The sequence below is a fragment of the Dermacentor variabilis genome, chromosome 2 (genome assembly GCF_050947875.1).
Source record: "Dermacentor variabilis isolate Ectoservices chromosome 2, ASM5094787v1, whole genome shotgun sequence".
Classification (NCBI taxonomy): domain Eukaryota; kingdom Metazoa; phylum Arthropoda; class Arachnida; order Ixodida; family Ixodidae; genus Dermacentor; species Dermacentor variabilis.
The window spans coordinates 120,688,120-120,704,143 of NC_134569.1; the positions used below are offsets into that span (position 1 = coordinate 120,688,120).

The 16,024-nt window shown below is 43.2% G+C and overlaps 2 protein-coding genes across 2 annotated transcripts in view; both read right to left on the bottom strand.

Annotated features, from left to right (window-relative positions):
* Positions 1–6,386, bottom strand: part of LOC142570430 (adhesion G protein-coupled receptor E5-like) — a 29,168-nt gene extending 22,782 nt beyond the window's left edge. The window contains exons 1-2 of the mRNA XM_075678815.1: positions 6,302–6,386; positions 3,719–3,785 (exon numbers count right to left, since the gene is read on the bottom strand). Coding sequence (XP_075534930.1) covers positions 3,719–3,785; positions 6,302–6,386 — 152 coding nt within the window. The remainder of the gene's footprint in view (positions 1–3,718; positions 3,786–6,301) is intronic.
* Positions 6,387–10,364: 3,978 nt separating this feature from the next.
* Positions 10,365–16,024, bottom strand: part of LOC142570963 (adhesion G protein-coupled receptor L3-like) — a 43,930-nt gene continuing 38,270 nt past the window's right edge. The window contains exons 10-11 of the mRNA XM_075679260.1: positions 13,276–13,494; positions 10,365–11,156 (exon numbers count right to left, since the gene is read on the bottom strand). Of these exons, the coding sequence (XP_075535375.1) occupies positions 10,874–11,156; positions 13,276–13,494 (502 nt within the window). The 3' untranslated portion in view covers positions 10,365–10,873. The remainder of the gene's footprint in view (positions 11,157–13,275; positions 13,495–16,024) is intronic.

Genomic DNA, 16,024 nt, shown 5'->3' on the forward strand with positions numbered 1-16,024 from the left:
AGCTAGGGAGGTTAACCAGACTGAGTCCAGTTTGCTACCCTACACGTGGGGAGGGGAAGGGGGAGTGAAAGAGAGAGAGAGAGCAATTTACCGCCGTCGTTATTGCGCTGACGTGACACTGCATAACCTTCTAGCGCTTGCACTTTACCCTCACTGCCATCCCTTACCTGCCTTCGTATTCGCGCAGACCTTTTGTTTTTGTATAACCTGTTTCAGGGAAACTTGAAATGCGCTGGGTTACTAATTTATGTCGCGCTTCGGATTCCGCAGAAGGTCACGAGGGAGCCTCGACCATTCGTTTTTCCTGCTCAGTTGTCACAGCAAACATTTTATCTTTGTGTAGAAGGCAAAATCTCTATAATACCTATTTCGCTGATCTTGATGTTTCTCACGTCGCTTTCGTCGTTCTGTTCACAGCTTCGTGTTGTCTTGCGCTAGTTTTTCTCGGTATACGTACTCTCTTACACCATGTAATTTAGTACAATTTATGCTTGTCTGGCGATATGTCTAATGTTCCAGCGTCTTTTCTTTCTTGTGCATTTTATGTTCTTGGTGCATTCTATTTACATGTGTTTTACACGAATTGTCTCCCTTTTCTTTATTCACTTTTCCTTATGTTTGTACCTTTAGCTGTGCAGTAATTTTTTTTTTCGTTATACTTGCTCAGTAATCTTCAGATGATCTTCGGTTTACCTTACTTTTGTCGATAGAGAAGAGCTGGTTTTAGTAACTTTCCATCTCCTTTGGTGTGTGCCAATATTATGCCCAAATGGCTTTTCTGTATATGCATCTTTTCCTTTTGCCTTTGTATCCTTTTCTCTAACGCTGTACATTAATTATCTTTTCATTAGATTACTTGCGCACTAGTACTAAAATCTCATAGGCCTTCCTGGGCACATATTCTAAAGGCTGGATTGGTTAATTCATTTTTATAAACTCTCACGCATTGTTCGTGTTTTTCTCCGTCATTTTGTTGTGAATTAACCCTGGCTTTTGTTGATTATAAACTGTTTCCTTTCTATAATTGTCGCTTTCTTTGTCATCTTATTCCTTGTATCTGTATTTGTACGTTTAATTATTTTTTTATCCGTGCGGAATCACTCAGACCCCAGGGTTGTTCCTAGGTACGTTACAATAAACAATTCATTGACTGATAAATATTGTTACAGTGTAAATTTCGCCTTCTATAGTTCACTCAACATGCAGGTCACAAGACTGCTGCAGTGTGCATTGCTTTTGAGTGGCAGCCACGTCGCAGACGTAGAAAGCGCCGTATATAGAAACTGTCTGCATTTCTGTATGGTTGCTTTCTTCGGGGGAATCAAGGCAGTGCGATAGTCGGTTTACGTGCAACGTGACGTGCAACTCACAGAAGGTTATTGACCAAGGATGAGAAATCGCAATTTATTTTCTAGCAAAAATATATCTAGCAGTACCTAAATGACATCGATGACTGCAGTCCCTTATGTCTGCGTAATCTGAAGCGTTCTTTCGTAAATATAGATAGTAACTCGGCTGTCAAGAGGTCTCTTCGACGCGGCGTCCTTTGTCGAACGTTTCATCGTCTGTCATTTCTTGTTTATTGGTACCGCCGTCGATATATCTGCCGTGCAATCGCGTGCCATAGCTTGACTTATGGGTACAGATATCGAGAGCTCACTGGCAATTTGACAGCGGGGAGTAAATTTTCATCCAGACAACCCGTTCGATCAAGAGCTGGATGCCAAATAGTGCACGCCGACAGTGCTGCGAGAACGCGTTCTTTTCAATCACCCTCAAGGTCTGCCAACAGAGTCCTTCGTGTTTCAACCGGGCATTGCACGAATTAAGTAAGCTGTCCGGTGAGAGGTGCCTATTTATCACTGCCGTGTGGAGTAAACGATTTAGGAAAGTTGTAAAGCTCCTCATCCAAAGTTATTCGGTTGGTCGCTCAGCTCATGTGCATGAGGAGTAGGTTCACCATGAAAATATGATTAATCATATGATCCTATATGGTGGAACACATGCGCAGACAGAGATAAAAATCAATTTCTGAGCAACAAGAATTAGATACGGAATATTTTTCTCGAATAAAGGTATATTGACGTCCTGCGCGAAAAGCATTCAATATCTTATATAAACTCGCAATATTGTGAGATCTGGTTTTCTGCCTCTGACCAACTGACCGTCTGAAGTGCAGAGTATTATAATGTGTACGTTAACATCTCGCAATGATTTCAAAATTAAATCATTTCTGTTTGTTTCACCAGTGTGTTCATTACACGTCGAGTCTCGACCATGTAAATACTTATCGCGGCTTTCAGTCTGATGCTATATATTTTGCCAGGTTGCTTGCCTGTTTAGCAAAGAAAGTAGGAAAAAAAAACGAACTTTGCAATTCTGTATTTTCGAAAATACCTTCAATTTTGCTCATGTTTTTTTCTAAATTTGTAAGGTACAGAGATACGCGACGTAAATTGTCCATGGAAGGTGCCACTGAACGCTCGCTGCGTCTCAATACGCCTTTACGTTAGAGATATTGGGTTTTTTTCTTCAAAAGTACTACTCCGAATGACATAGATGCACCCGACGGATGTTACCGTAAAAGGGCCGACGACGCACAGCGATAGATGTACAGATGCGATTTGCCTTTTGAGATGTCTAATGTTGTTGGTAGCCAGCACAGGCACGAAAAGGATAGTGAATCCGTCAGGACTCCGCGTAATTTTTACAGTGGACGCGCTGCAACGCGATGGCGCACTGATAACTTTTTTTCTTTCGTCCCGAGAGCTCAGCACAACCTCCAAGCTGTCGTCAGGAGATCTGGATCCTTACAGAGGCAATAGTTTAGTACAGAGTTCCTGTATAAATGTCCACTAGGTTTATAAATACTTGGCCTTGGCCGTAAACTGTACACACGCTTTTATTAAGCGTGCACCTTAGCTCACGTAAATAGTCCCTGCACCACGTAAGAGAACGCGCACCCCCATCTGGCATCGCGCAAGAAATACAGCTGCTGTTGCCGAGCGAACTGAAGTTTGTTGGCCGGAGGCAACATTATTTCGAACAGAGAGTTTCTGGACATTGTGCAATTCCGTGGTAGTGCCATCACGTCGTCAAAGCCGCCCTATTAAGTGCTTTGATTTGCTCGGATTGAAAGAGTTCACAATATCACATCTATGCTCAGTACGGCTGGTGGGCGCATCGCGCCGGTCTTTTCCTGTGCGGTAACATACAGCAGTTCGATCTTCGCTTTCCTGTCCTTCCTGATATGGTACGCTCCAGTGTACCTTCACTATGTTTGACTTTATGGTGCCAGAACAACTCGAACGAGACACAAGGACATAGGCAGGAAGACACGTTGGCTCGAAAAACCCTGTCGCACTATAGCAGAAATCTGCGTTTCAGCTCTTTAGAAACGTGGTTCCAGCTGTATGACAATTCCAGACACGTTATGATAACGAGGCACGTTATCGTGAGGGTAGCGTACGTCAATGGCTTCGTCACTGCTTGCTTTTATGTGATTAAAAGATTCCGGTTTCCGCAGAATCGAAGCTTCGCTCTTCACAAGTGAAACGGTAGCATTCTGAATAAAACAGCATGAAAATTTACTGCAGCACGCGTTTTGGTGTAAGCCATGTACGTGAGCAGCAAGGCATAAAAGCTGTAATTTGATTTTATAGCGTTGTTGTACGATTCAGGCAGGCTTTAAGTAATAAAGGCAAGCTATTATACTTACTTGTCGCTTGTTCCATAGCCATGTGGTCTTATTCCTGCTGTGATAAGGACGACCAGGAGAGGTGTGCCTGCCCAGATGTAAAAAGTCAAGGCCCAACTAAAAAAAAATGCTCTGGAATAATATTTTACGCTTTGCACGAATACAAATGATACGGGGGTGCGAGCTGCTCGTCGTCACGCGATGCCAATAGAGGGCAATTAAATGCTAATGCAAGTAATTAAAGAAAACGCTCACGAACGAACAGTTGTAATGCCATGCGGCTGCCGAATGGTTCCCGTCGCAGAAACGGAGCTAAATTCAAGCAGATGTACCGAATCGCACCCAAGTGCAGCTTCAGAGGCGAAACGCAGCAAAAGAGCGTTCAGTCTTCTAACAGGGGTGCAGATAAAGAAGAATGAGTCATGAAAGCACTTAACGTAACCGCGCTTCTCTAAACATGTGCGTGGTACGATTCACATTAGTTGCACGTCATGGTGGCGCTGCTTTAATGCACGTACTAGAGTTTTTGAGCCAGAACTACAAATGGACCAGACTCGCATGGTTGTCTACTCGGCGGTCGCTGCAGCTAACTAGTCGCAATGACTGGGAGCCTCGGTCTTTGTACTTGACGGTGTACGGCTGTAGTAATCACAGATGCAAACGATGGGATTTAAAAACATCCCATAGCAATGTTTCGAATATTTTTTAACTGCTGTGGTACGCGACCAGAATCCTCACCACAGCTGCATCGTGGCGTCGGCGCTCCAGAAAAAAAAATAAAGGCGATCGCCATTGAGCTGCACGGTCCCACGTACTTCCAGTGCTAATAATTGTAAGTTTGATTCTCATTACAAGTATAATTTGCGTGACAGATTCAAAAACGACGTTGTAAGGTTGAACGGGCATTGCAGTAAACAATTACAATGTTTATTTTTATTTTATGTTTATTTAGCGTTACGAGTTCAAAAAGTTCTTGGGAAACAGTTGACAAAGCATCAAGTATTCCTGCTTAAAATCACAGCAAAACATAAAAAGAAAGAAAGAAAGCACTCGCTGTGCGTGTTTACATATAACTAAATGGCTTGCCATCGACACTAAAGACTGACGAAATGCAAGCTTCTTACCTCCGAAATGCATACTGTTCTGAACGTGTGAGTTGTAGAAAAGGAAGCAAAACTTATGTTCAATTTTCTTCGTCCTCTGAGTCAACGGCGGTATTCAAGAGGGAACGCTTATTTTATTCCCTAGGGAAGGAGACTACTTAAAAGGTAACGCAAAATAAAGGACGCCATTGAGCTCATCACAACCACCACCACCCCGAAGGTCACAAAACCCAAAGCCTAAATATCATGTTATGAATGTCAGCCGTTTTCACAGGGCACCGATGTAATTCACATATCGGGTCGGATGCCTGCGAATGCGTTTATTCCCACAAACTTCGAGTACTTCTAACACTAACGAGGAATATACGACCATGTTTTATCTAATACCTTAAATTTAACTTCACGGGGCTTTTAAACTTGAAGCCATGCTGTTACCTAATAGATCCAAATGGGAGCACATTTAAAAAAAATCCTTTCTGGCGAATTCCGAATAATTCTCAGCTGATAATGGCGAATTTAGCCGAATTTTTCTTGGCGATAGGAGAACTCAACTATCATGCACGAGTAAGGGTGTCCCAACTATCATGCACCAAGACTTTAAGATATGGAAATGCCACGTAGCTTGACAGGAGGAAGGTAATGTTGTTTGCTGTCGCTTGGAGATACGCAAGCTGGTTTTTTTTAATTCCGCGTAATTGCATGAGTAGTCTCGATTAATTAACCAATCAACTTCTCAAATATTATAATTAGATGAAAAGTGTCAATGAGAAAGTTGTAGAACAACATGAAAAGCTCCCGATACAGCTTTCTATTGCTCAATATGTGCTACATAAAAGTGTTTTTCCGAGCCTGAAATAGGCCCGCGAATGCACGCAAAGTGTCTCGAGTGGCCAGTCGCGCGGCAGTTGTCATGCGTATGCTCGTAAAATCTGATCATAAGTAAACTAACGCGTCATTATTAAAAAGAAAGCTTTGCACCTTGCAGAGGGTGTAAGTGACTTAGAGCGACTTCGAAATCCCTCAGCGCATACTTCTGATTTCTTAGTGTAGCATCGGCATGTGGGCTATAAATTAAAAAAAAACTTGGCTTCAACAGAGAAAGCGAATGCACACTCAACTTGCGGCAAAGAAATGACGCAAGTTTTATCAGAGTTCCGCCGGCATTTGGCTGTACAAACGAGTTCTTGTATATATAACATATATATAGATATATATAACGTTATTTTTCACATTTCATAAGAGAGTGCCCTTGTCCTTCTGTTATGTTGAAGTTTATTCCTTATTTTTCTTTTCAAATTTATTAATTTTTTATGCGCATATCAACTTTGCATAAAATGGTACTTGCGCAGCATTACCAAGTTCCTTAGCCTATCGCGCTTGTACAAATCCAACGAGGCAGTGGAATACAGCTCATGGAACAAGGCGCAGCCAAAAAATAAAAGAAAGAAAAAGAACTTGCTTGGCGGCCCTTGATATACTTCATATAAAAGTGCGCCTTCACATCCATACATCTGTCCATGTATGGGTGGAGGCGGAGGGTGGTAGGAGTATGGGTGGGACTCAATGCAGTGGGTCTGTATGACCATCTTCGTTATCCCTTAGATATCGACATGTCTCCTCATTTATTCTTTCTCCGGTGACCCCTTTTCACCGGCTAACAAATGTTAAGCGTGATCGGTTGGCGCAGGGCATGCCTGCATGTATCGGAAGCCTCTAGAACGTTATCGATAGTTCTATCCGTAGTCTGTTGTCACCGAAATTTGTGTAATCTTATTTTATGCGTGACGCCAATTGTGTAGTACTTTCTGGTGGGCACGCGGGCACCAGCGATTACGCTGGAGCCTTCGACGGGCTACGTAAAAAAGTCGACGCCCTTGACCCGCTGATCAAATTTCGACAATCCCCAACTGTGCTCGCAGCTGTCGTTGTACTTTATGTGTCAGTTGCTTCTGTGGGCCCTATTACTGTGTTCTTCATCGTCACTACAACGTGACAACATACATTTACTTTAAATATGTACTGACGGGATATTTTCAACTCTTCATTTTTCTTTGCATTAAGAGAATGTATAGACCTCTTAACCATAGGATGTACACTGTTTATAGTATACACCTTATATCGGCGTGCCCCACTTTCGTCACACAACGTGCAGTGCTAATTAAGGAATATCGACTGATTGTACTGAAGTGTACGACCCCTGACGACCTCCTGTTTCCGAGAGGGAGTGCTGCTCAACGAGACCAGGCTCATAAGGCCTCGCTAACTTTCATGCAGAAAATTGATATGGCCTCCCGTTTAGAGACATTTTTCCGTGCTCCTACTTTCTTTTATCCGTATCTCTGTCATTTGTTTATTTCCTATTTTCTTTCCTTGTTCCTTGTTTTCTATCTTCTACTCCTCTTCTCCTCTTTTCATTCTCTCCGCCCGAAAGAGTAGACAGATGTCGTGGCCCTTTCGGTGGCAGTTGTCAGCTTGTTCCCCCTTTTGTTTCCTTTGTGTCCTTGTATGTTTCCAATTGCAATAACAACAATTATAATATATATATATATATATATATATATATATATATATATATATATATATATATATATATATATATATATATATATATATATATATATATATATATATATTATTCTTATTGACGCTATACCAGTGAAGCCAGCTTGCTCCTTATTTCAAACATCCATGGGCTTAATGACCTCCTTGGCAGACACAATCTAGAGCACATAATTGTAATCTATTTCTTATCAAGAACGAAGAAATTACTGAATTAGCTAGCCTGAATATTCGCTCTTTCAAGTCAACAATTTTCACATGGTACTATCATGTGTTCTTGGTGCCTGTTAATATTTGTTATATTAATTATTTTTGGTTGCTTTGAAGAAGGGATGTCTATGCATTTTGAATATTAATCTAGATTGGTAGCAGTTTTTGGCATTAGGATTCTCGCGTGTATATTATTTTTAACTACTTTCTGTCTGGTAAATAAAGTAAAAACTGCAACAGGGACTTCGATCTGCTAAATGTCTAACGTGCTCCCGCCTGGTAAATGTAAAGATAAACCACCAAATATTAAATATTTTTTATATGACCATGAGATGTACTAATAATAATATTTGGGGTTTTACGTGCCAAAACCACTTTCTGGTTATGAGGCACGCCGTAGTGGAGGACTCCGGAAATTTTGACCACCTGGGGTTCTTTAACGTGCACCTAAATCTAAGCACACGGGTGTTTTCGAATTTCGCCCCCATCGAAATGCGGCCGCCGTGGCCGGGAGTGAGATGTACTGCCGCAGAAGATAAAAACAATTATGCGACATTGTGGTCGTATCAAATCGATGCACTTCGTCAATGGTTTCAAAAGAATTGCACTATGCTTCAAGGATAAAAAGACCAAATAGAAAGCGCAGCACTTCATCAGCGTGTAATTTGGTGAATTAGAAGTGATGTAAAAAACATCAAGACTCCGCTGTAAGGTGGCTGAATGAGCGAAATTCTGCCGCAGCTGCGAATAACAGGGTACTTTTTTTAGATGCACTAAAATTTGAAGAATTGCCCGTCGCAGACATCCCGATTTTAACCCTTGAACTAAATTACTCAGTGAGGCGGCCCGCTACTTCTACGCGAAATGAAGATGCCTAATCAAATAAGCGACATAATTACACCAGTTATCCTTTAAGTTAATTATTTTACAGCATATATAATTCACGAATTGTAGCCGGCGAGTTCGAAAGGTTTATCCACTTGGAACCAATTCTCAGGGCTGCGCCAGTTTTGAGATATGAATTTTCAAACGGTTCGACGAAATACATTGGCGTTATGGTTAGTTTTGTGCTTCAATGTCTAAAAAAGAATTTTCTTAAAAAAAGTAAGTGGGACAACAGTGCATTTTTACCGCTAGTTTGACGGTGCATTATCACGAAACCAGTGTCATCCTCAGAGTTTGTTGCAAGTCGATATGCCTTGTAGACTCACTAGCTGCAATTCCTAGTTTCAAATATGTTTTGTAATAAACAATGAAAACACTAATTAGCATTCTTATGTTAATTATTTAACTAAGCATATTAATTTTTGCAGAATGGCCATTTCATCCAGTAATTTAGACCAGGGTTTATAATTTTGCCATCTGCTCGAGTCAATTTTTTTTTAATTTGGTGCAGCTAAAAACACCCTGCAAGTATACAGCATCTGTACACGAGAGTCGTAGCCAGGAAATGGGGGTTAGAGCATACACCGAGCACGTACTCAGATTCCCCCCCCCCCCGCCTGAAGTTGACGCGTACCAGGATACCTGGAATACAAAGACGACCGAGGTCCCCCGCCTTCGCCCTCCTCCTTACCATCGAAAAACACTATGCCCCTGCTTTGCACATCGTAGAAGAGACGAGCCAGAATACTGCCTTTTTTATCAGTTCTGATATTGAAAAATTCGGCAATTCGATAACGCAGGAATGAACTCGAAATTTGCTGGCTGCCTTCCACAGGGGACACAAGTGCACCATGAGGCTGTCTGTTCGCTATGACCATCAATCGTACTAACGCTGCAGGTAAATGTATAATTTTGGTTAGCACTAAATCAGACTAAAGTTTTAAAGCTCACTCTTTCTGAACTCCATCTACATTCCTATGAGAAGAAACGAGGAATTATTTGGAGAAAGCATAAAAAATAACCTCTTTACAGCATCGCGAATGGCGTCGATATAAGGCTGCAGAAATTGTGGCCTATACGAGTAATTTAAGTTAATTTTGCACAGATGAGGTCTGAAACAGTTTTTAACCTGACTTTCTGCGTTTACTAATGGTTTGCCTGTTTCTTTTCGTTTTATCAATGAACATTTAACTAGGCTCAGCCAGTTTATGCATACCATGATTACAATGGCGAGCATGGCTCTGGAATTCAAAGGCACCACCACCCCCAGTTTTTCGCATACCGAGCCTCCGCTCTGGCGGACTGTCACTGACTCGGCAATCCTGATGTGCGCGCGGCTTATTCCTCTCGCCCTGATTGTTCCTCTATCCTGATATTACTCCTCTAATCCTGGTGTACAGCTTACTCCTCCAGTCTTGGTCACTCCTCTATCCTGAGATTACTCCTCTATCCCTGAAGGCAGCTTACTTCTCTATTCGCCATTACTTCTCTATCCTGAGATCATTTCCACGATTTTAATGTTCAGCTTACTCCTCTATCGGAATCGCACATTCATGTTCAGTGCCCTTCCATAAGGGATCATGTGAGATTTTGACACATGCGAAGCAGCCTGACGAACCCACTATAAGGAGCTAACAACGATTGTACACGACTTGCCGTATCCGAAAACATAGTAGCGCAGGTAGCGCTTCCTCCATGTGTCGAACACCGTAATCAGGACGAAGGTGATGTGGAAGCCCTCCAGAAGGATCCAGGAGAAGGCGGCCAAAAAGAAATAGTGGAGCAGCCCGGCCACGGCTGCGCACAAAGTCTGCGCAGAGAGTAGCGGCGGCAAGCCCCCAGTGGTCGGTACAAGGGATGGAGGGAGAGAAAGAAAGAAAGAAAAGACAAAAGTCAGAAGGCGTGTTGAGTTAAAGAATGCTTTATTCAAAACAGCAGTTTATTACAACATCAAGTTGCAGGAACAGCACAAAAAGCGCTACACGTATCGGCGTGACTGCAGTGTACTATAGACAAATAAGGTTCACCCCGTCTCGATAGCGCACCACTGCGTGCGTTTCCACTAGATCAAAGCAGGCAACGAGCTCATTACACAACACATTAATTCGCACGGCGCTGCAGTTTAATGATCCACTCAGTAGGACTAGAAAAAGGAACGTGCTCACAGGAAGTATGCGTAAAAGAGTGAAGTGTTGCACGTGCAGGAGCGAAATATAAGCACAGAGTACGACGATACAGACATTTGTTCTTCTTGAAGGAGTGCACTTTCCCGACATCTTTTCAATCTTGAGGACACACAAGTTTTACAGGTAAACGTTGGATTTTTAAGTGCACGGTGACTTTGTGTCTTAATGACAAACATGTGCCAGGTCGCAAAAGCACGCAAATGTGGACGTTAGTGCAGTGCAATATTATTTTCTTAATGATGCTTTCCAATCTTTACGTTTAGAGATGACTTCTGGCCGTTTGCTCGAGAGTAAAAAAAGCCAGTGAGCCTTCGAGTTGAATACCAAGGTGACTTCACGTAACCCGCTTCTATCAGGATAACAAGCGTTGAAAAAGCGTAGATCAGTTCGTTGCAGATGGTTGCAATCTCTACCTTGTGCTTGGTTTGGTCGAGTCCGAACATGAGGACAACTTCCGCAACGAGGAGGCAAATGCACAGGTTTAGATGAATTGATGTGCGAGGGTTGCGGAGGGACCTAGAAAAAACAAAAATGAAGAAAAACTTTGATCACGCTATATTGAAGCGTCTGTGTTTGCTTTGAAGTGCAGTAAAGCATTAAAGACTGAACAAATTATGAGGATTACGTAGCGTAGCCCACGTGCAACTCCCCTTTAAAACTACAAAGCTATGAGGAATGTAATTTGGATAAACACACACCAAAGTAAAACACTGTGCCGGTGGCGACAGAATAACTGTCTGTCTCGCTTGTATGTATTTTGGCTTCCAACTTGCCTCCCCCCCCCCCGCCCCCCTTGCGCACTCTCGATCACATGACCTCTAACACTGGACACGCGGCAAAATGGCGCGCATCAAGCCACCATCCTACTCGACCCACCCTCGCACGCTTTTTCTCGGACCACAGCATACGGCTCGCTGGGCGCGATCTCATCGCACTTGAACTCTATACGAAACGTGAAGCCAAGTAGTTTCATAATATTTGAAACATGGGATTGAGCATACGAGTTAAAATTGACGCGTTATGTGTGAGTAATTAGTGTTGCCTGTGAGTAGAATTTGCACTGCTGCTGCAATAGTGCTGTGACGTCATCGTCGTGACACTGTCGACTTCTTTGCTTGATAAAAGCCACATAAAGGTTTTACTATGACAGTGCGACAACAGATAACGCGCTCTGTTCGGTCACGTATCTGTTATTTTTGCTTGCTGGATGAATACATCGGCTGAACAATTCAACTTGTGCGAGAATTTGTAAACTCAGCTGAAGGGTGCACGGTGTATTTCGAACGACCTGAATTGGAAAGCACAGATCTCATGAAACAATGACGACTGTGAAGCACTGTTCCGCCTACTGACAATGGACATAACATGTTCATCAGGAGTTTCGCGTACTACTGGGGACAATAAAGATTCCGCTCGCTGTACAAATGACTATTCTCACAGCAGCGAGACCTTTGGTTTTTGTCTGATATTACTTTATATTTCAAGCTACACGTCGATAGTAGTACAAGAAGAGAGCGGGTAGGGAGGTCTTTGAGCTCCTTAGCAATAACACTTCATTTGTGCCAACATAATTTTTCTCAAAACATATCTAAAGCAAATTACCCGTCAGTGTTACCTTAAATACCTGTGTCCTCAGTGGTTGTTCACGGCCCGGCAAATTTGAACAGTGACATGACAGGACGTGAACACAAGTGTGCACTCTGCAGGGACCAATGTGAGCATTGAAATTATACTTCATAGAACTTTGTGTCGATCATGAAGATTTAGGACACTGTACAACCAACTGGTCTTATAATTAATTGTGAATGCCTATGAAACGATTTGGCACAATTGGCGATGATATCTTAAACCTTGAAACTCGAATTTTTTATTTATTTAAACGAAAATAAGAGAAAGAGACGTAGTCACCTTATAATGGTGACGGCTACTCATTTTCCATTAGCGGAAAGAACAATATAAGAAATATGTAAGAAAATGAGAAGATCGAAATTCATACGGTCAGAATTCCACAGCACAGTCCTATACACCTATGAACTTAAGAATATAAAAGTCAAATGCAAGTTGCACCACAATGAGTTTGTAAACAAAGTCACAAACACGCACAAACGGCAGTGATGTAGACTCCGATCAGCACATAAACAGATGAGGAATTACACAGTGTTGAAATAATGCACACACAGGATACAAAAATATTCGAAATGTCTCTGAAGTACGCTTTGTGAGATGCTCCTACACAGTGGTATCGAGAGTACGTTACCAGGTACTAGCTGTGCCCCATCGTCATCGGCTACGTCAGTTCCCGGATCACCCAAGCTGGGCAGCACTGGGCTTGGTCTGTGGTTTTCAGAGTAGCCTAATGGGCAGCCTGAGTGCCGTGGATTCTCGTTATGTGGCGAATATTTTACGTATCCTCGCCGAGCTCTGCAGCAACCGTGTCGTTTTAGATGTACCGCGAACACTGATTGAGGCACTCGGAAAACATCTCTAGCTAAATATCTGGTAGTTATTTATAACGGTCACACATAATAGTTTGTTTAATGCTACGTACACTTATCGCGACATTCGCTAACAGTTTCCCGTGCGACTCTTTTGCAGTTGCTAGTAAGAGAGCAGGTATCCTCGTTATGCAGCTCACCTGAAGCAGCCAAACACAGTGACGCACAGGCAGAGGCAAAGAACGGACGCGCCGCAACCTGCCCAGGTGATGATCCTGAGGGGCAGCATGGACCGTTGTTGTCGTGGTAGGGCTCCATGTAGGTCCATGAGCACAGCGAAGTTGGACAGGTGCTGGCAGAAGCAGATCACGTGAGTGCTGTTACGTGTCCCAACCTGACAGCCCTCCGGGCTCCACTCACTGGATTCGTTTCAAAACAAAACAAAAAAAGACAGTGTCAGGATCAACAAGAAAGGATAGCAGACGACATTGGTGATCGCTGAAAAGACAAAGAAGAAGAAAGTACGGTGCCTAAACGAAGCGCACATGAGAAAAAAAAAAGCTGACATATCCCACGCCCCATGTGAATCTATGTTATGCGTAGCAGTGTGCGGGGCCTGAGCCTACCAAGTTAACGAAACGACCATGACAGCACCAAGACGTAGGCGGCTATTTCATGACCTATATGATGCGCATGTCATGCCATTCATGTCATGACCTACGTTTATTTTCGTCATATAATCTTGTCATGCTATGCCAATTTTGGTACATATCAAGTTAACGAAACGACCATGAGAATACCAATACATAGGCTGCTGTTTTACGAGCTACGTGAAACTTACGTCATGATATTCATGTCATGAGCGATCATTTATGTTCGTCGCAGACTGTTTTCACACTATTCCAATTTTGGTACATACCAAGAGGCAGCTGCGGCTGTTTGATGACCTACACGACACGCACGTCATGACACTCATGTCATGACATCATTTATGTTCGTCATACTAACTCTAGTGATACTACACCAATTTCGGCACATACCAAGACGTAGACAGTTTTTTCATGACGTATACGACACGCATGTCATGACATTTATGTCATGACCTATTATTTATGTTCTTCATACACTGTTGTCATACTGTGCCAATTTTGGTACATACCAAATTAACTAAACGACCATGAGAGCACCAGGATGTAGGCGCCCGTTTCATGACTACATGACACACATGTTATGATATTCGTGTCATGACCTATTATTTATGTTCTTCATACGCTCTTGTTATGCTATGGAAATTTTGGCACATACCACGTTAACGAGACGACTTTGGGAGCACCAGACGTAGGCGGCTAGACAGATATATACTGTCAAAGTGGCAAATGTTCGCCAACAAATCCTTCGCATTTAAAAAATTGGAGGACTGTTAAGCTCCGCCTTTAAGAGTGGAACGTGATAGCTTTCAAATATTCCTGACTGCTTCTCACGCTTCCCGGCAAATGCAGCTTATGTAACCTGGAAATGCTGGTGGCGAACGCTATTCACGAAGGCGAGCTTTCTGGTTCTTTTTTTTGTTCCTCTCCCCCACGATTGGCGCCGCCACTGCCGCGGATGCGCGCGCCATCTGGATTGCGTTGTAAGGAACGAAGTGGTGCACGCCGCTCCTACTAAAAGAGACCTCAAATGACAGTTGGAAAAGGGGTTTGTGCTTGAGTTTCCGCGAACAGAATTATGTTTTCTCGTATATTCAAATTAAAATCTGACGCCTTCATGTCTGTACGTTGTGTGTAAGTCGTACTTTAAGAATTTCATGACGCATTATGCTTTGAGAAATTCAATTAGTGCAGAAACGCCTATGCGCCACGCGGAGGGCCTGCGTGGATCAGGATGCGTGGTTCGGAATAATTTTTGTCATACAGACATCGCCGCCGGCGCCGAGGCAGACACCGACGCGGTATATTTTGCGACACGGGGCCGTTTTAAGTACGTGGTAGTGCTAGTGGCCCAAAAGCAGACGGGCTTTGGAACGGAAGAAGATCGGGCGGTGCTGCGTCCCGGCAACATCGACAAGGCGTTGGCCTGCAGGCCTGAGTGCCGTCCCAGCACCTGTCGTCACCCAAGTCGTCCCGGCCGAGGTCATGGCTCGGTAATGCGCCGCCGTCTACCGCCAGGATCAGTACTCGACTTCCTGTCTGGCTCCGTTCACGTGAGACAAGCACAAGTGCCAGGAATTCGCTGGCCACGTCAGTGAACGTGCCATGAACGACATCGCGGACTTTGGTCAATATGTTCCGTTTAGTTGGTTGAGAACACTCAGAAATTACGCTGTTTCAGGGACCGCACGTTTCCGGGTGCATGTTATATTTGGACGATTTTGAATTGTGCTGCTGTTGTAGAAGTTTATAAGAACATTGTCTAAGGAAAGTTTTGTTAGCTGTTGAGCCTGTTACGCTTTTGGCTCCCATTTTGTTGTTATCGTAGTCTCTGTTTGTGTTTGCATGTCGAAATGAAGTCCGTTTTGTTATAAACTTCCTTGGCGTCCGAGTTCCTTCTGTCGAGTGGACGATAGGCCAGGTTTGGCGTGAGAGACAGGTACATTGAGTAGGTTTTTCACAAGACAATGATAACCATCTCATTGTTCGATGAGAAAAACCTGCAAATCTTTTGTATTGTGTTGTCAAGAAATCATTATGACCGCGAATGACACCGGTTAATACTCTCAGGACCAGCTTATACGAGCATGCATGTAAACACCCCAGAAATGGACTTTGCGCAGCCACCACGGTAGCTGAATTGGCCAAGCATCGCACACGTCAAGCTAAAGTTGTGCGTTCGGCTGGTGCCAATGGGGAACTTCTCTTTTCTTCTACTTTGATGTTCCTTTTCATTTATTGGCAATGTGATGTTTAGTCTTAAGGCAACTTTCTGTTACAACTACACAAAGACGGTTACTTC